General features: G+C 62.0%; 3 protein-coding genes across 3 annotated transcripts in view; all 3 read right to left on the bottom strand.

Annotated features, from left to right (window-relative positions):
• Positions 1-220: 220 nt before the first annotated feature.
• Positions 221-7,210, bottom strand: SPAG5 (sperm associated antigen 5). Its single transcript, XM_042879950.1, has 23 exons — positions 7,187-7,210; positions 6,853-6,942; positions 5,244-6,604; positions 4,971-5,163; positions 4,718-4,837; positions 4,552-4,644; positions 4,124-4,462; positions 3,930-4,022; positions 3,716-3,850; positions 3,478-3,571; positions 3,302-3,395; positions 3,108-3,177; positions 2,703-2,836; positions 2,237-2,402; positions 1,974-2,157; positions 1,795-1,866; positions 1,596-1,719; positions 1,242-1,353; positions 1,003-1,083; positions 761-904; positions 593-667; positions 437-517; positions 221-350 (listed from the first exon to the last, which is right to left on the bottom strand). The coding sequence occupies exons 1-23, from the start codon at positions 7,208-7,210 to the stop codon at positions 252-254; spliced, it is 3,978 nt and encodes a 1,325-aa protein (XP_042735884.1). The 3' UTR covers positions 221-251.
• A 231-nt stretch (positions 7,211-7,441) lies between these two features.
• RSKR (ribosomal protein S6 kinase related) lies at positions 7,442-10,767 on the bottom strand. The gene is made up of 12 exons (XM_042879951.1): positions 10,726-10,767; positions 10,445-10,636; positions 9,882-9,965; positions 9,730-9,798; positions 9,569-9,638; positions 8,707-8,814; positions 8,574-8,614; positions 8,454-8,481; positions 8,256-8,345; positions 8,086-8,174; positions 7,901-8,011; positions 7,442-7,826 (listed from the first exon to the last, which is right to left on the bottom strand). The coding sequence occupies exons 1-12, from the start codon at positions 10,765-10,767 to the stop codon at positions 7,602-7,604; spliced, it is 1,149 nt and encodes a 382-aa protein (XP_042735885.1). The 3' UTR covers positions 7,442-7,601.
• Positions 10,768-11,205: 438 nt separating this feature from the next.
• Positions 11,206-18,006, bottom strand: part of KIAA0100 (KIAA0100 ortholog) — a 13,245-nt gene continuing 6,444 nt past the window's right edge. The window contains exons 17-39 of the mRNA XM_042879820.1: positions 17,390-17,581; positions 17,110-17,312; positions 16,913-17,031; positions 16,617-16,837; positions 16,298-16,488; positions 16,120-16,219; positions 15,844-16,046; positions 15,411-15,705; positions 15,146-15,303; positions 14,843-15,049; positions 14,670-14,769; positions 14,320-14,502; positions 14,065-14,186; positions 13,830-13,985; positions 13,633-13,754; positions 13,373-13,553; positions 13,209-13,295; positions 13,007-13,117; positions 12,797-12,932; positions 12,422-12,546; positions 12,038-12,139; positions 11,829-11,963; positions 11,206-11,698 (exon numbers count right to left, since the gene is read on the bottom strand). Coding sequence (XP_042735754.1) covers positions 11,516-11,698; positions 11,829-11,963; positions 12,038-12,139; positions 12,422-12,546; positions 12,797-12,932; positions 13,007-13,117; positions 13,209-13,295; positions 13,373-13,553; positions 13,633-13,754; positions 13,830-13,985; positions 14,065-14,186; positions 14,320-14,502; positions 14,670-14,769; positions 14,843-15,049; positions 15,146-15,303; positions 15,411-15,705; positions 15,844-16,046; positions 16,120-16,219; positions 16,298-16,488; positions 16,617-16,837; positions 16,913-17,031; positions 17,110-17,312; positions 17,390-17,581 — 3,632 coding nt within the window. The 3' untranslated portion in view covers positions 11,206-11,515. The remainder of the gene's footprint in view (positions 11,699-11,828; positions 11,964-12,037; positions 12,140-12,421; positions 12,547-12,796; positions 12,933-13,006; positions 13,118-13,208; positions 13,296-13,372; positions 13,554-13,632; positions 13,755-13,829; positions 13,986-14,064; positions 14,187-14,319; positions 14,503-14,669; positions 14,770-14,842; positions 15,050-15,145; positions 15,304-15,410; positions 15,706-15,843; positions 16,047-16,119; positions 16,220-16,297; positions 16,489-16,616; positions 16,838-16,912; positions 17,032-17,109; positions 17,313-17,389; positions 17,582-18,006) is intronic.

An 18,006-nucleotide genomic window follows, 5' to 3' on the forward strand; every position in this document is an offset into this window, starting at 1 on the left:
GCCGGGGGGGGGGGGGAGGGGAATCTAGGCCAGGAGGAGGAGCGGGGGCCCTGGGGAGGGAAGCTGGGTCAGATGGGGTGGGAGCTTTGGGAACACGGAGCCTTATTGAGAGCAGCACCAGGGGGGAAGCACATCCATGGGAGGGGGGGGGGGGCAGGGGGTGTCCCCAGGCAGGGGACAGGGTGAATGTTAACAAACTTTATTCAATAAATAACGATGGTGTTAAGAATGGCAACGTTTCACGCTGTGGGTTACAGCAGAGCTGGAGCTTTCTCGCTGTTTGGCTTCAACCCCAGGTGCTGCAGGAGGGCGCCGAGCTCTGGGGGCACCTCGGGGAGGGACAGCAGGATCTGGGAAACAGGAGCAGGGTTAGGAGATTGGAGGTACTGCTGCAGCTCCCAGAGGGACAGGAGCAAAGATGCCGGGATCACCTCACCTCCTTCACTGTCTCCCGCAGCTCCTCGTGGTTCCGCAGCATCTTTTGTGCATGGCTGAGCCTCAGCTCCAACCCTCGCACCTGCAATGGGGGGAGGCCATAAGGACACAGCCCTGGGAAGAGGGAGCACCGGAGTGTCTCCCCCCTACCCCATACCTGCTCCAGGTAATTCCCTGACACCACCACATTCTCATCCTCCTTCTCCAGCAGCAGCAAGCGCAGCTTATCCACCTGCAAGCAGAGCAAGGATGGGCGCTCTGCACTCCTACCTGCACCAAGGGGCTGCAGGAGGACCAGGCCCCACAACCCCGACCTCATACCCACCTCCTGCCGCAGCAGGACGCGCTCCTGCACGTGGGCCGAGACCCCCTTGGCCTCCTGTCCTCTCATCTCCTCCCACAGCACCTTGGCCTCGGTCTCTGCACGCTGCAGCGAGCGCTTCAGCTGGGTCACCTCCTCCTGCAGCCTCTGCAAAGGGAGGCAGTGGGGCGGTGAGGGGGGTCCCATTGCTGTCCCCCCCCCCTCCCAGGGTGTGGGTTACTACCCCGCTGTAGCCCTGCACGTACCGTCACCTCCTCACTCTTGTCAATGAGTTGCAGCATCTTCGCTTCCTGCTGTTTCACAACGTCCTGCAGCTCCTTCTCGTTCTGCAGGGTCAGGGAGCGGGGTCAAGCTATGCCCCCCCCCCTCCACACCCCAATGGCACCCTCACATTTGAGGTCACCCAGATCCTGCTGTCCCAGATCCCAGCCCAACCCAGTTCAGCTCTGCCCTGGCCCAGTTCTGGGGTGGGGGGAGGCCTCACCTGCAGCTTGCCCTGCAGCGCCTTGTTCAGCTTAGCAATGCTGGCAGCCTGGGCATCCATCCGCTCCTGGCTCTCAGTTGTCACCTTCTCCAGCTGAAGCTGCAGGTCACAGCTGGATGGGGGGAGGGAGAGGGGACACAATGGGGCTGAACAGGTGGAAGATCACAGTGCATCAAAACCCCTCATATGGCTGTCCCCATTTGGGAAGGTCAACCCGTGCCCACCAGCTCACTTTGGAGCAGCAGCAGGGCAAAGGGAAGTGTCCATGCCCCCATTACCAAATTCCATGTAAGCCCCCCCCCCCCCCCCCCCCCCAAGACCCAAACCTCCCCACTGCATCCCCCCTGGACTCACATCTCTGCCTGCAGCGCCCTGAACTCGCTCTGCTCCAACTCTTGGATGCGGGAGCTCAGCACAGAGAGGTCAGACACCACGGCCCGCAGCTCAGCTGCCTGCTCCATCAGACCATCCTCGGGCTCTGCGGGCGGGGGGCTGCTCAGCAGGGTGGTGGGGGGACACGCTGAGGATGTGAGGGGCAGGGACAGTGTGATACCTGGGGGCTTCGGTGTGGATACAGCCCTATCCCTGGCAGATAGGCTCTCACATCCAGTGCCTTCATCGCCATCTGCAGAAGGGCAGAGTGCACGGAGGGGAGTCCAGGAAGAGATGTCCCCCCTACAGCCTAGGGGGTCCAAGACCAGCCCCACAACCTGGGGACCCCCAGAGCCTCACCTCTTCCTGACACCGCCTTCAAAACACTGCCTACAAAGGACCCCCTGGCACGGTGCGGTGTGTGGCGGGCAGGTGTGCGGCACACGGGGGTCCAAGCACTGCTGTGGGGGGTCCAGGGCCCACGGGGGGTCCTCCAGCCTGGGGTCCAGGTCTTGCTCCTTGATGGAACCTCATCATCATCATCCTATGGGAAGGAGGGGATGTAGCGCTGGGGGTGCTCCGATGGCACGTGTGCCCTCTTGCCCCCATAAGAGGGTCCCCACCTGCTGAGGCAGGGCGGCTCGCAGGCAGTCAGCCAGCTTCTGCAGCCTCGCCTTGCTCTCAGCAATGCCTGCTGAGCACCAGGACACCCTGTCCCTCTTGAGCTGCAGGTCCTGCAGCTCCGCCTTGGTGCTCTCCAGCTCCTTTTGCAAGGCCGCTCGTTCCTCCCTGCAGGGGGGAAAACAATGTGAGCAACTCATCCCAACCCGGAGGCAGGACAGGTTGGGGCGGGACTTGATTTGCTTTAAGGCTTTCTCCAACCTCAACGACCCCACGCTCCCACCACGACCACCTCCACCCATGCCCCAAAGGGTGCAAAACCGGCACTACTGAGTTCCCCAACCTGAATTACTGCCCTCAGCCGGAGCTGCTTTGCCTAAAGCTGTGCCTCCCTCCCCCCATGCACGCAATGGGACTGCGTGCCCAACCCCAAGGGCTCGGGTAGCAGGAGGAAGCACAAAGTCATACTGCAGGCCTTGGTGGGCTTCTAGCAACTCCTCGTGCTGCAGGCTGCACTCCTGCAGCTCAGCCAATGTGGATTGCAGCTTGGCTTCCACCTCCATCAGCTGCCGGCGGGACATGCGGTTCTCCTGGTCCAGAAACTGCAGGATAGGGTAGGAGGGGGGAAACAATACACACGGCCATGAGCAACCCCTGCATGGTCCTATTCAACCAAGGGCAGCCAGCCAATCCCCCCAAAAGCATGGGACATGCACGACACACACAGCTGGGGGAATTATCCTGAGCATCACTGTGAGTGCAGCCCTACGTGCGGGCTGTCAGCGCCGCGGGCTGCTGGCTCTGCTGGCCGGCTGCCACCTACCAGTGGGGACATGTGACACCGTGCCACGTGCCGTGCGCCCTGGCTCTTACCTCCCGGCACTCTGCTGCTTCCTGCAGCTCCTGGCGCTCCCGCTGCAGAGCATCCCGCTCCTTGGTCAGCCTGACGCCAAGGGATGGATGGGGATAAGCCGTGGGGGGAAAGGGGGATCACCCCAAGGGATGGGCTGGGGGTGTTGAGAGGGGCTTTGATGGGGCAGGGCGAGGTGCCAGGGGTGCAGACCCACCGGCTCATCATCTCCTTCTGCTCCTCATAGTCCTGCTGCAGCGCGTCCTGCTCCTGCTGCAGGCTAGCCAGCTGCTTCATCACCGTGCTCAGGTCTGTAGGTGAAGAGCTGTGAGCACAGAGACACTCCACACTCCACTGCCACCCCCCTATTGTGCCCTTCCCCCTCCCCACTACCTGTGCTGAGGCGTGAGTTGGTGACTGCCAGCTGCTCCCCCTGGGTCACCGCATCCTGCAGAGCCTGCAGGGTTTCCTCCAGCTGCTGGGACACCTACATAGATGCGGGGTTAACCCAGAGGATCCCACACATCAGAGAGCACTCGTGTGCTCCGTTCCCCATGCCCTCCATAGGACAGCCCCCACAAATCCCCTTCCGTATCTGGAATCGCTGAGGTGCACTGGGTGGCCCCATTACCTCCTTCTTGGCTTGGAGGGCTTCCTCCACCTGTTGCAGTGCAGCATCCCGCTCCTGCAGGCAGCTGTGCAGCTTGGTGGGGACGTCCCGCAGCGCAGTCATGCAGCGAGACACCAGGGCACGCACCTGCTCCCTCTACAAAGGGACAGGACAGCCCCAGGGTGAGCTGAGTGCTGGTGACATGGGTGGCACCCAGTGTCGGGACAGCCCTCACCTCTCCATCCAGCGCTCCTCGCTCCTCCTGGAGGTTGGCAAAGGTCACGTCTATGAATTCCCGGAAGGGCTGAGCCTCTGCAGCCAGGGACACCTAGAGGAGAGGAAAGCAGGGAGCGTTGCCACGGGGGTTGCTTGGAGCACAGCCCTAAGCCAGGGCTACGAACCCCGCAGGGTGTGGAGGACACAGCATACCTGCTGTTGGACAGCAGCTGCCAGCAGCGCGCTCAGCTCCTGCTGCAGCTCCAGGCTCTGCGTGCGGGCACCAATCTGGGCAGCAGCGTGGGAACGGAACGCCTCCAGGAAAGCATCGCTCTGCAAAAAGGGGTGGCACAGCTCAGGGCACATCACCCCCCATCCCTGGGTGGGGATAGCAGCGTCCCACGTGGGACACGTTACCTCCTGCTTAGCACGAAGGGCTTCATCCGCATGTTGCTGTGCAGCATCCCGCTCCTGCAGGCAGCTCTGCAGCTTTCCGGGCACAGCACGCAGCACCGCCTCGCACCGGGACACCATGGCACGCACCTGCAGCCGCTGCAAAGGGACGGCAGCCCTCCTCCAGCTGCCATCTGCCACCTCCCTCACCCACATCCCCAGAGCCACCTCCGTGCCCCTGCACTCACCTCCTGCTCCAGTGCTGCGTGGTCTTTCTTCATGCCCTGCAGAGCGGTGTCTGCAACATCCCACAGCGCACGGCGCTGCCCAGTCCATGCATCCTGAGGAAGGGATGATGAGGGCACCGATGGCACTGGGGGTGGCAGTGCCCAAATCCCATACACCTCAACGCACCATTGCCTCTGCTGCCCGCACCAGCTGCCGTGCCAACTCCTGCTCTGCTCCATGCTGCCGTTGCACAGCCTGCGCCTTCCTCCGCAGCTCCACGTAGAGGTCGTGGTAAATCCCCTCCTCCTAAAGGCAGGGCAGGATGTGCCCCAACAGCACTTCTACACAGCACTCCAACCCCGTGCCATGCGCCATGCTGATCCCAAGCCCTTCCTGCACGCGGTGGGATGCAGCCCTGCAGGAGGGGACACTCACTCACCCCCTGGGGCCGAGTGACATCAGTCTGAGTGTGTGCATCCCTCTGCCCTGCTGGCCCCACAGCAGGGAGTGGGTGCTGGCAGTCCTGCCAGTCACGCAGCTGCAGTGAGAGGGCCTCAATGATGATCAGGGTGCTCTCCAGCCGTCCCTCCAGCTCTGCTCGCGGCAGCAAACGCAGCTGCTCCCGGGGACAGCTGTGGACAGAGGGAACCCTGGTGGCTGGGAATGGGACATGGCCTGGGAGCCCATCCCCATACCCAGCAGGGACACGTACTGCCAGAGCAGAGAGTCGGTCTCAGCAGCGCTGTCCTTGGCACCACCAGGTATGGATGTGCCAGCACTCCTCTCCTCCGGGGTCATGGTGGTGCCCATAGATACGGTGAGCACTGGGGTGACACTGGTGCCTATAGCCATGGTGGGCACTGGGGTGACACTGGTGCCAATGGATCCAGTGGATACTGGGGTGACACTGGTGCCAATGGATCCAGTGGATATCGGGGTGACATTGGTGGCAATGGATCCAGTGGGCACTGGGGTGACACTGGTGCCAATGGATCCAGTGGATATCGGGGTGACATTGGTGGCAATGGATCCAGTGGGCACTGGGGTGACGGTGGTGCCTGCAGCCATGGTTGGCACTGGGGTGACGCTGCTCCCCACAGGTACAGTGGACACTGGGGTTACAGTGGTACCCATAGACACAGTGGGCACTGGGGTGACACCAGTTCTGACAGCTGCAGTAGGCACTGGGGTGACATTGGTGCCAGCATCCCGCCACGACACAGACAGGGGGAGGCTGTGCCGCAGGGACTCCAGCAGGGACGAGGCAGGGAGGGTCCTCTCCAGCCACACCAGTGGCATTATCCAGGACACAGCCCCCAGGGATGGCTCAGACAAAGACACTGGGGTGGCTGCCACTGCTGAGTCTACAGGCTCTGACCCCACTGCCTCAATATGGGGGGAGCACTGCTCTGGTGGGGCAGGGCTTGGGGATCCAGCCATCCCCAAGGTACTGTGATGTGGAGGAGTACCCACATCCCCATTCTCAGCCAGAGGTTGGGAAGCCACGGGGCTGCAGGAGAGATCGGGGGGGGGCGCTCGCCACCTGCGGAATGGAGTATCCTGTGGGGTGGAGGTGCCTGGGGGGCCTGGGGAGGGGCTGCCAGGGGTGTCCAGAGTGCAGGGCCCCACGGAGGTGCTGCCAGCAGGGTCAGGAGTACGCAGCTCCAAGGAAGTGCTGCTGGGGTGGTCTGGAGAGGGAGGCAGTGGGGGGAGGAGGCTGGGAGAGAATGGGAAGGGCACTGGGGCACTGCCATGGGGCTCTTGGGGGGCCCTGCTGGGGGTCTCTGGGGGGCTGGCTTCTTGGGGAGCATCATCTGAGGGCACCAGGGTGTCAGGCCCTGAGGTGGCATCATCTGGGGGCTCTGGGGCATCTGTAACAAGGGTGGCATGGCCAGAGGGTTCCGAAATGCTGACGGGGTCTGGGGTGGCGTTGCCTAAGGGCTCCAGGGGGATCTTCCGGGGGCTGAAGTCAATGCGGCAGGGGGAGCATGGGAGAGCAGTGTGGGGGAGCCCAGGGGCAATGCGGCCAGGGGGGCACTGGGTGCGAGGCACAGGAGTGTTGCCATCGTGGTCCTAGAGAACGGAGGGGAGAGGAATCAGGGCAGCCCCTCGCCCTACCCCTGTACCTCCATACCCCCACCCATTTCCTCCAGTGCCCCATACCCTGTAAACCCTATAGCTGCCCTCCAGCTCATCCCCACACCCGTATCCCATTCCCCTCCCTAAACACCCCAGTCTACTCCCCCATACCCTGAACTCCACCCAGGTGCCCCCCAGCTCCTGTACGCTCTCTCCCATCTCCCCCCCGCCACCGCACCGACCTTGAGCCGCAAGCGGCGGAGCAGCGGGGTGATGTTGGTACGCTCCGCTCCCTGCTGCAGCCGCAGCTCCTGCAGGGGCCGCCGTTGTGCCTGGGGAACGGGCACCGGGGGGTCAGCACCGGAACCACCGCACCCCCCCCCGGCACGGACCGAACGGCGCTGCGTCCAACCCTCCAACCGCCCCTAGAACCGCTACCGGGACCCCCAGCGGAGCCGTCTCTACTGTCATACCAGACACTCGGTCGGATAAAAAGCGGCTGCAAGACCGGGACCGGGACCGGGACCGGGACCGGGACCCCCGACGCCACCCCCCCCCCACGTTCCCCGCACTCACGGATTTGACGCGCGCTCCCCGCATGGCCGCACACCCGCCGCGCCGCTCCCCGCCGCCCATTTGAAAACAACGCGCGGCTCTGATTGGTCCCGCGATTGGGGCGGGGCTACGTCATTTGTGGGCGTGGTTACGTGCGACGTGGGCGTGGTTTCTCAGTGACCCCGCCCACCCCGCGCGGGAATTGCGGGCGTGCTGCGCAGCGCGGAGCTGGAAGGTTTGCGTTGAGTGCGGGGGGCTCAGCTTTGTACGTTGCCCCCAGCCCCTGCCCTCGGTGCGCAGCCCTACAGGGGACACCCACAGCATTACCGTCGGGTCTGGGTTTATTGCTCCCGTGGGAAGAGGTACAGAGGGAAGGGGGGTGTCCCTGAGTGGTGCGGGGGTCCCTCCGTGGTTCCGGGGTCCCTCCAGCGGAGGCTCAACCAGGCCACGGCCGGTTCGAGGGGGCGGCGGTGAGGTCGCAGTCGAAGTCGTCAAACGTGTCAGGGTCGGGCAGAGGCTGCTCGCTGGGGTGTGGGGCCACAGCCAAGGCCACCGGGTCCTTTTGTAGAAGCTCGGCGTCGAAAGGCAGCCCCCGGAAAAAAGGGTGGCCCTGGAAGTGGTGGAGGTAACGCAGGCGGCGAAGGGGGTTGTGGCACAGCAGCTGGCAACAGAGGGAGGACGGTGAGTGACGAGGGGGACGGCGCTGGGGACACTCAGCCCAAGGGTTGGGGTTACCTCAGCCAGCAGTCGGCTCAGCGCAGGGCTGAGCGCAGGGGGGGTCGTGTAGCTGCTCTCTTTGACACGCTCCAGCATGGCCACGTGGTCCCTTGCTGGCGGCACTGGAAACTGGGGGGGGACAAGGAGCAGGCTTAGGGGCTCCATGTGGTACCCTAAGGCCATCATCACCCCGCAGTGCTCACCTCCCCGCTGGCCAAGGCGAAGAGCAGCACACCCAGGGACCACCAGTCAGCTGCGTGGCTGTAGGGACCCCCGCTCAGCACCTCTGGGGCTGCAGGGATGAGGAGGTGAGTGGGTTGGAGGGTGTGCCTCCATCCTTCCGCCTTCATCCCCCCCTAAGCTGTCCCCTTACCCATGTACTGCAGAGTGCCACAGATGGTGTGTGCCCGCTCACCGCAGCGCAGGTGTCGGGAGAGGCCAAAGTCAGCGAGTTTGAGATGCCCTGGGGAGCAAAACAGTGCAAGAGGAGGGGCCCATGGAGGGGGTGACCCTATGGATGGGACGTTCCCATGCACAGGATGTCCTCGCACCAATGCCACCAGGCCCTCACCTCTCTCGTCCAGGAGGATGTTTTCCATCTGAAATAAAACAAGCTCTGAGGTGGGCCTCCATGTGAGGGGATGCAGAGATCCACAGTGCCTTTTTGTCCCCCCTCCCCGCTATCGCTCACCTTCACATCTCTGTGCACGATGCCCAGGTCGTGGAGGTACACTGGGGACAAGATGGAGCTGTCAGAGACTGGGTGTCCCCTCCTTACACCGTGCCGATTGCCACCCTCAGAGGGGGGCTGAGCTCCTACTCACCCAGCACCAGGACCAGCTCAGCAGCAAACAGGCGGACGGTGGCCTCGGTGAAGCACCCAGCTGCACGCCACAGTGCATGCAGGTCCCCAGTGCTGCAGTAGGTGCACACTGCCAGGATGGGTCACAGCACCCTTACCCGGAGCCACGCAGGCACCAAGGTGGGGCTGTATGGGTGGGGAGGTGGCACAAGGGCTGGGATCTTCTGGGCATCAGAGCTATGTGGGCACAGGGAGCTTGCAAGCACTGTGCCCAAGGTGATACAGGCACCAGGGATACACAGACCATGTGGCCACATGGGCACAAAGACAGCACAAGCACTGCAAATGTATGGGCAACACAAACATCGCAGGCATGTGGGCATGAAAGTAGCTTGAGAACTGTGGCTACGTGGGCATGGAGGGGGCACAACAACGTGGACGCATGGGCTCAAAAGTGGCGCACGTACTGTGACCACACGGTAATGAAGGAGGCACAAGTGGCCATGTGGGCATGAAGGTGACACAAGGATGGTTGCCCGCTTGCACTGCAAGCACATGGTCACAAAGGTGGCACAAGCACTGTGGCTACACGGGCACCGAGGTGACGCGACCCTTGGGGCTCACAGATCTGCACAAACCCTATGGGCCCAGCGGTGGCACAGAGCCACCAGAGCTGTGACAATGGCACAGTGGCCTTTTTCCCCATCGTCCCATTGCTGTCTTTGCAGTGGGTGAGGGTTGGGAGGCAGCAGCCCGGCGCCGAGTCCCTGCGGGCAGCGTGCAGAACGTGCAGGGGGGGGAAACACGTGTGCAGGCAGTGGGAACACGTGCACAGGCAGAGCAGGGGGGGGCTGGGGGGAGCCTGCGGGCAAATGGTCACTCACTGATGAAGAGGTGGCGCTGGCCCTGCCAGCTGTCCCCAAGGCCGTGGACAAACGGGTGCCTGACTTGTCTCTGGGGATACAAAACGGAGAGGGTGAGCGGCCCCTGGGATGAGGGGGATCCCTCCCTGTGCCCCCCCCAACCCCCCCTTCTCTCCCCTAACCTGGATGCTGACTTCTTCCTTGCACTGCTTAAGGGTGTCACGGCGCAGCACCTCCACTTTGGGCACGACCTGGAAGAGGGACTGTCAGGATTGGGGTGGGGGGGGGGTCCCTGGGACAGCATGGAAGCCCCAGGCCATGGGGCAGCACCCACCTTCACGGCGCAGACCTTCTCTCGCCCGCAGTCCAACACTTTTAGGATGGTACCGAAGGAGCCTTTGGCCACCAAGCCCAGGATCTGGGAGGAGGGGGGGGGACAGGAGCTGTACACGCTATGGAATGATGAGGAGTACACCCCCCCTGGGTGGGTGAGTGGCATAGGGCAGGGGGGGTGGAAATAAAGTCCTTGAGGTACACAATAGGGCACACGGAGGGACGTAGAGGATGGGGACACGAGGGATGGGGACATAGCAGTGTGGGGCACACGGGGTGCAGAGGGAACGCACAGGGGGGACCCAGACGGGAGGAGAAAGGGACTCGGTGAGACGGTCGTGGACTGCTGTAAGGATGCACGGGGACCTCGTAGGGAGGGCAGAGACCTCGCTGAAAGGCACCGACCGCACGGGGACCCGAACAGGACGCTCGGAAATCCCGGTAGGACATCAACAGAGCGGGCACAGGGCGCGAGGGGACCCGTCGGGAGGCACGCGGGACTCGCGGAGTCCCCGGTGAAGCAGAAGGATTCCCCGGTGCGCTGCATCTGTCCCCGGACGGCACCTTGAGCTGCTGCTGCCGGGCGGAGGGGCGAACGGGGAACTCCGGCAGGAAGAGCGAGACGAGCTGCGGCAGCGGCCACCCCGGGAACGGCGGCTCCTCGGCGGCCACAGCGAGTCCCGGTACCGGCACCGGCCCCTGGACCGACCCGCTCCGGCGGAGCAGCGCCCGCACCCACGACCCCACGGCTCGGCCCTACGGAACCGGGGGGGCAGCCGTCAGCGGGCCGGGGTCAGACACCGGATAGGGGGACGCGGGGACGCCGTCGGGGCCACCTCACGCACCTGGGGGGGCCCCGGGCCGGACCCGCTGCTGGCTGCTCCCATCGCGCCGCCGCCCGGCCCGGCCCCGTTAATCGCCGCCTTACATAACCTCGCCCCGCCCCGCCCCGCCCCGACCCCCCCGGCACCGGGGCTCCGTGCGGTACCCACCCCCCATCCGCGCCGGGCGGCAGGCACGGACTCCGAGCCGCCCCCATCCCAGCCCCCGGTAAGAGCTGGGGGTGCTCCCATCCATCCCCCCCACCTTCCTTCCTTCGGGGCAAATCCCAAATGAAGAGGGTTAAAGGGTCAGTGCAGCCCCAGCCCCCATAGAGCTCCAGGCAGCGGGGGTCATGCAGAGCTGGATGAGGGGGGAGCCCTTAAATGGGGTAGGAGAACCCCGTAGGATGTGCAGGGGGTGAACCTACACGGCCGAGGTGCTGCTGTGCTGAGAGCAGTGCGACGCAAGCCAGGAGGGTGAATGACAACCCCTGGGACCGAGGCTGTTCCAAATTAAAAACTCTTATTTAAACTCTCTCCTGTTCCCCTTTCTCCCAGCCTGGAGCGATCCTGCTGCTTCACCGGGCCTTGGGGCCAGCAGCCATGCAGCAGGGACCTACAGGACCTTTGGCACAGGGGGGGCTGCACCCCACAAAGCAGCCCCACAGCACGGCTGCTTCCAGGCCCCACAGCAACGGGGTTGCCCCCCGCCTCGGGCATCAGCAGCGTGGTCCCCTCACTGCTATAGGGCTGCCCCTTCGCTATGAGGAGCTCAGGGGACCCCAGTCCCTTCCCGGCCTGCCGGGTGCTGCCATCATTTGCGCCTGCCAAAGATGGACTTCTTGCTGGGGTTCTTCTCGCCCACGCTCAGCCCGATGAGCAGACGTGCCTTCTCGTCCTCCTCCTGCTGCTGGATGGTCCCATCTGATTTGTTCTCCAGCTTCCCCCGTGTCTCCGCACCCGCTGCAGGCTTCAGGCGCAGCTTCTCTTTGATCACCTGCACCAGGAGCGAGGGCTCAGCACCATAGGGCTGCACACAGCACCCTCGGCTTCACACTGGAGCAAGCCTGTCCCCATAGAGGCTTTGCCCCCATAGAGGGAAGGGGGACAGCGCCATCCCCATGTACCTGTGCCACCAAGGCTTTGCGGCTGTCCCTCTTCACCGCCATGGCAAAGTCCAGCCACGTCCAAGTATTGTTGTGGTACTCCAGGCAAGGCAGCACCAGGTTCAGGTCACCCCAGTCCACGCTGTTCTTCTCGCCCTGAGCAGGGGAAAGGGCGGTGAGGCAGAGTGGCACGCTGCCCCCCGTGCTCCCACATCCCGCTGGCCACTCACCTTGTAGCTGACACACAGTGGCACCTGCGGGATCTTGATGTAGATGAAGGAGTTGTTCATGGCCGCGCGCTCCTTCATCTTGTCGATGTCATCCACGGGATGCTGGGGACAGAGATGGGAGCAGAAGGTGAGGACAGGGGACAGAGCCAGGAAGCAGTGGGGAAGGGATAGCTGGGCACTGGGCCACAGCATTGCTTCACCGGGGAGCAGCAGGAGCTGCTCTGGCACTGGGTATGTTGCAGGAATCATAGCAAGGTGCAGCGTAGGGATGTGAAGGATGTACGTGCACACGGTGGGAGGGAGCAGGGGATAAAAAGGAAGCGAGGCCAAGACACTGCAACCACAGCAGGGCTCTCCCTACTCCCCCCACAGGGCAGCACGTACCTCGGGTGCTTTTCGGAATGATCTCCTGACCCCTGAGGTGCGATTCAGTCCCTGAGTGACCCCCTTCCCTGGGCCCAGCGAGTCATCAGCCCCAATCAGCTGCCGTGGCTTCACCACAGGTATCCCTTGGGAGGGCAGAAGGAGGCAGTGGTTGGGGTCCAGCTGGGGATCAGACATGACCCAGATTCCCTCTGGCTTTGTTGCTGTCCCCAATAGCCCCCTCCCCACCCAAGAGACCCCAGGTTCCTGTTCTTCAACATATTCCACCAGCAGCTCCCCAAAACCATCCAGACACGCAGCCAGAGCTGCTCAGGGAAGTCGCTCGGGTGGCAGGAGGGTGATCAAACACTGCCACACCTCTCCCACCCCACTCACCCGTTGTCACCAGCTTGGACTTGTCTTCCTCATCGCCCACCTCCTCCTCTTCCACGTTGCGTCCGGGGAAGAAGAAACCCATCATCCTATGGAAGAACTGGTGGGTGAGCTGGATGGTGAGTGGGACCACGTTCACCTGCAGGGAGAGAGATGTGTCAGAGCTAGGTGAACTCTGCCCACGTCCTGCACCTCCCAGCACAGCCCCAGCACCTCAAAGTGCTCCTTGATGGAGATGCCTCCCACAGGCGGCCGGACTTTGCTGAAGATCCTCAGTGCCAGCTGGCGGCCGGACTGGCAGGAGCTCTGGGGACGCAGCACCACCTGCAGGGAGGAAAGTGGGTGACTGGAGTGAGGACAGCCACAGGGCCAGGTCACCAAAAGGTCCCCAAGCAAGCAGAGCTGCTCCCCTTGCCTTGTACACAGCGTTGGGCAGGAGGTTGTTCATCGTGACCCAGCCCAGCTCCAGCAGATGCTCAGCAGTGTCATCAGACTTGTTGACCTGTGCACACGGAATCATTAACCCCACACCTCCAGGCCCACGCACAGGGGCTGCAGAGCCACCAGCCAGCTCAGTACCTTGCTGTAGAGGAAGCGCTGCAGCTCCAGCTCAGCTATGCCCAGCTGCCCATCCTCCTCTGTCAGGCGCCAGCGTGCCTGGGCAAAGTAGAACTCAGTCCGCCGTGCCACGCTCACGTCTTCCGGCTGCTTTCGCAGCTCCATCTTGTTGGCTCGCTGCAGCTGGAAGTCCTTGAAGCACCTGCAGCAGATAGGGAAATGCTGGGATAGGGGAGCCCTAGAGAGAGAACAACACTGTGGAAGCCAGCGATGGCCCATACCTGATCAGGATGTTCAGCTCCTCGCTCTCCAGCTGCAGGTCAGCTTTCTCCTGGCTCAGCTGCTGCTGTAGCTTGTGGTTGAGGTCGAGCAGGCTCTCGTTTTTGCTGTCATCCTGCAGGGACTGGAAGACAGACAGCCCTCAGCACCCTCCATCCCAAGGCAGGGATTCCAAGTCCTACCCTGAACATGGGCTCACCTTCACGTTGGAGTACATCTGCTTCTCCAGCTGCCGAATCTGTGCGACGTGCTGCCTCACAGCTTCTTGCAGGTGTAGGATACTGCTGCGCTGCTCCTCAGGGTTGCTGGAGATTTCCAACTGGAAGCGCACCCGCTGCTTCTTCTCACTGTGCTCCTAACCACAAGGACAGGGGAAGTGAAGGGGCGCCCTGGATGCAGGCACGTGACAAGGGGACTTGCAGCTCTTTGAGTACCTTGCGTTTGGGCTCCACGTGCAGCAGCAGGTTGTTAACTATGTCAAGGATCATTGCATACTGTGCAGGGTTTGTGGAGATCTCCAGGTCGTGGTGGATGAGTGTGAATGTGTCCACAGCTCCTATAGGGACACAAGAAGGACACATGGGGCCCTTCTGATCTCAGCAGGTACAAGATGGATCACCCCTGGGCTCAGTAGACACTTGTGGGTCAGCCCAAAGCTCTGCTGAGACACACTGTGTGCATGTACCCACCCTCCTGCTTCTTTAGCAGATCCTCCTTCTCCTGGTTAGCAGGAGTCTCGGGGGGCTTTATCTGTGTGGCCAGCTCAGGGTCAATGTCATGGCTGTAGCTGATATAGTACATCCTGCAGCTGCAGCGAGAGATGATCCTCTGCACCTGCTGGGTCTGCTGGGCTTCTGAGGGCTGGTTCCAGTCTGGGGACAGACAGGAAGGGGAACCGAAGTCAGAAGGCCACAACAGAGACCTCTCAAGCACAGGGTTTGGAGCTGGCTCTGCTCTTGGAGCCACCTCAGCTTTGCCAACCTCAGGGTCACATGCAAGCAGAGTTGGGTAACGTGGTGCCCAGCTCCCCAAGCCGTACCTGTGGTGGTGCTGACCATGCCACCCACTGCCTGCCCACTCTCCATCAGCTCCTGCACTGAGTCCAGGCTCCGCTGCCGATGCTCCTCAATATTTTTCACCTAGGAAGGCAAAGATGCATTGGTGGCTGTCCTTCTTGCAGCTCATCCACCATGTGCAACCCCAGTCTCTCACCTCCAGCCAGAGCTGCCCATGCTCCCTCTCTGTGGGGCTGCTTTCTGTTGTGGCAAAGTACTGCATGCCATCCAGCAAGCATGTCCAAGATGTCTTCTGCTTCAGTGTGTCCCCATACCAGGCAGGGTGGTGCTGGCACTGCAGCAGTTGAGCCTTTGCAGCAGATACAATCACACAGCCCTCTGTCTCCGCACCACGCAGCACCATCTGTGGAATTAAAAAAGAGACCCTAGGGCGTCAAGATCAGCCATGGCCCCTCTGACCACAAGGCCAGGGGAGCAGAGGCTGGCCAGGGGTTGGTACCTGGCAGTTGACCAGCTCAATGAGGCAGTTGCGGTTGTAGATGTCATCAGTCTGGCAGGCGGCGATGCCACACAGCTGCTCACTAGCTCCTGATTCCTCCTCTGTGAAGACCACAAACTTATCTGTCTCCTCAATGAGCTTCTGCAACATGTAGGCTCCTAGGGAAGGAGAAAAGAATAAAAAAAATCAGTGCAAGGTTGAGGATATGAAGGCTGGAGAAGCTCTAGGCTAGCACGTGCTGCCAGGCTTGTACTGCCACACACACCTCCAGAGGAAGCTCTCTCAGGACGGCCGCTGGTGATGGGAGCAGTCACTTTGGCAGGGACAGAGTGAGCAGAGAGGGGGCCTCGCTTCAGCTTCTTGGCTTGCAGCTGTGTGTCAATCTTCAACCCCTTCAGAGCCTCGGTGGACAGATTGCGCTTGAGCACAGCCGCTTTCTTGTAGCCATCATACAGACCAAAGGCAATGTCCCGGTTTGTGGTGGTCCAGGATGCTCGCAGGTCCACCAGGTGCAGCTGGTGTGTATGGAAACCATCGTCCCCATCCCGCAGGGGCAGCTCCTGGGCACAAAGGTCAGAGCCTCAGCACAGTAAAGCCACAACCGGCCTCTGCCCTCCCGCACTGTGCCCAAAGATGAAGACACCCTTATTTCAGGGGGATGCCACCAGGCCAGCACAGCTCAGTTTATCCAGCAGTACCTCCTCAGCTGTGCGGTTGCTGTGCCGTTGGTACGTGAGGGAAGACAGGCTCAGCAGGTGAGTTTTCTTCACCAGGGTATCCAGACGGTGGTCAGCGTTCTCGTCGCAGGTGGAGGCCATGAGGTGCACAGTGACCTGGCTCAGATCACTCACCATCTGTGTGATGCTCCACTCAGAAATGAGGCGTCGCATCACCGTGCCGGCTGGAGAACAGGGAAAGGCATCAGCCAGGTCCCCACCCTGCCCAGAGGCACTGCCAGCAGGGTCCCAACTCACCTTGTGGGATCAGCCGCTGCGTGCCACGAGTGAAGATGTGCCCCTGGCAGCACTCCACCTGGATCCCCCGCTGCTGGGCAAAGGAGGCCCAGTAATGTACCTGTAAGGGAGCAGACAGCAGGTGCTGAGAGCTGGACAGAGAGGTAGATAACACCAGCAACCAATCCCCAAGACTTGCCTGCAGCTGGGGGAAGAGCGCAGTGTAAGACAGCTGCTTGTAATGCTGCCCCAACTTCTTCTTACTGGGCTTCATGTTGTTGAAGAGCTTCCCACGGCAGATAGGACGCGTCACACTGGTCCACGTGGCCCAGAAATTCTGCATCCAGCGGAGCGTGCTGCTGTAGAGCAGGATCCGGGGCTGGGAGTGCTCTGAGAATACACCCACCATCAGCCAGTGCCACGAGGCAAGGACGCAAGAGCATCCAATGAAGGATTGATAAGGATCAGTAAAACCATCCCCTCTGCCCTGGAGGGATCCCTGGGGTGCTGTCACCCACCCTCACTGGGCCGTGTCAGGTCCATCCGGATGGAGAGGTTGAGGTTCTCAGAGCGGAAGGCACGGTAGGAGTCGTACTGCTGCCCCACTGGCACCTCGGGCAGGAACTCAGGGGAGCGCAGCACCACACCATGGTGGTCATGGGGGTTCCCGTGGCACAGCCACTGCATGTCCAGTGTCATGCACAGGTCGGGCAGGTGCAGGAAGCAGCAGTCATCATATCTGAAAGGGGAAAGAGGTCCCCAGTTACCCCCCTGGCACCATTCACAGCCCCCACACTACAGAGCCCACACTCACTTGGAAGCTGTCCGGACATTGATGTCTAGGCTGCCCTTGAAGACAAACTGCCCAGGTTTCCAATGGAAGGAGAGGTGGCTCCACTCCCAGTGCATGTTCTCCGTGGTGTTGTAGGGGTCCTGCAGACAAAGCGTGGGAAGATGAAGGTGTGAGATGCCCCCCCCACTACATCTGCTCCCAACCCCAGCAGCACTCACCTCAGTGGCCAGCTGGTGCAGGTTGGCCTGCTCGATGTCCATGTGCCAGTCCCCGTGGAAAAGAAGGCGGCTCTTGTCCCACCAAGGCAACGGGGCACTGGGGTCTTCTGTGGGCTTGGTGAGCAGATCCACACACTGGCTGATCAGGGTCCAGGCTGGGTCCCAGCAGGGCCCCCACACAATGGTGAACTGGGAGATCTCAGCTGGGGACACAGGGATCGGCTCAGCCCTTTGCCTGTCCCCACCCCAGCAGAGCCCCCCTGGCCCCTCTGCTTCTTACAGTGGAAGTCATGGTAGAACTTTAGGGGAGGCATGTTCCTCTCCACCATCGCATCCCCCCAGGGCAGCCCCAGCTTCAGGACCTGGCGACGCCGGGAGCAGGCCTGGCCACACTGCTCAGCTCCGATCAGCCGGCCTGAGAGCTGCCAGTTCCGGATCTCAAAGAGGTAGCGTGGGTAGTCACGGATCCGCACTGCAGGGCAGAGCAAGGGCTGGTGGATGAGGCAGCAAAGGACAAAGGACAAAGGCTCTGATCCCCTCAGTCTAGGCCACAGCATCAGCCACCACACGGCTGTGCCTTTTCTGCATTTCCATTCCCTCGCATCTTCGAAAATCATTTTCTATTCTTTGGCTGCACACCACGCAGAGCCAGTAGGTCCACCCTAAAAGCCCAGGACCGTGCAGACACTGTGCTGTCACAGAATCACAGAATCACAGAATTGTAGGGGTTGGAAGGGACCTCCAGAGATCATCGAGTCCAACCCCCCTGCCAAAGCAGGTTCCCTACAGCAGGTCACACAGGTCGGCATCCAGGCAGGTCTTGAACATCTCCAGAGAAGGAGACTCCACCACCTCCCTGGGCAGCCTGTTCCAGTGCTCCGTCACCTCACTGTAAAG

This window comes from Lagopus leucura, unplaced genomic scaffold, assembly GCF_019238085.1.
Source record: "Lagopus leucura isolate 7727_CA_CO unplaced genomic scaffold, USGS_WTPT01 Super-Scaffold_100024, whole genome shotgun sequence".
Lineage (NCBI taxonomy): Eukaryota > Metazoa > Chordata > Aves > Galliformes > Phasianidae > Lagopus > Lagopus leucura.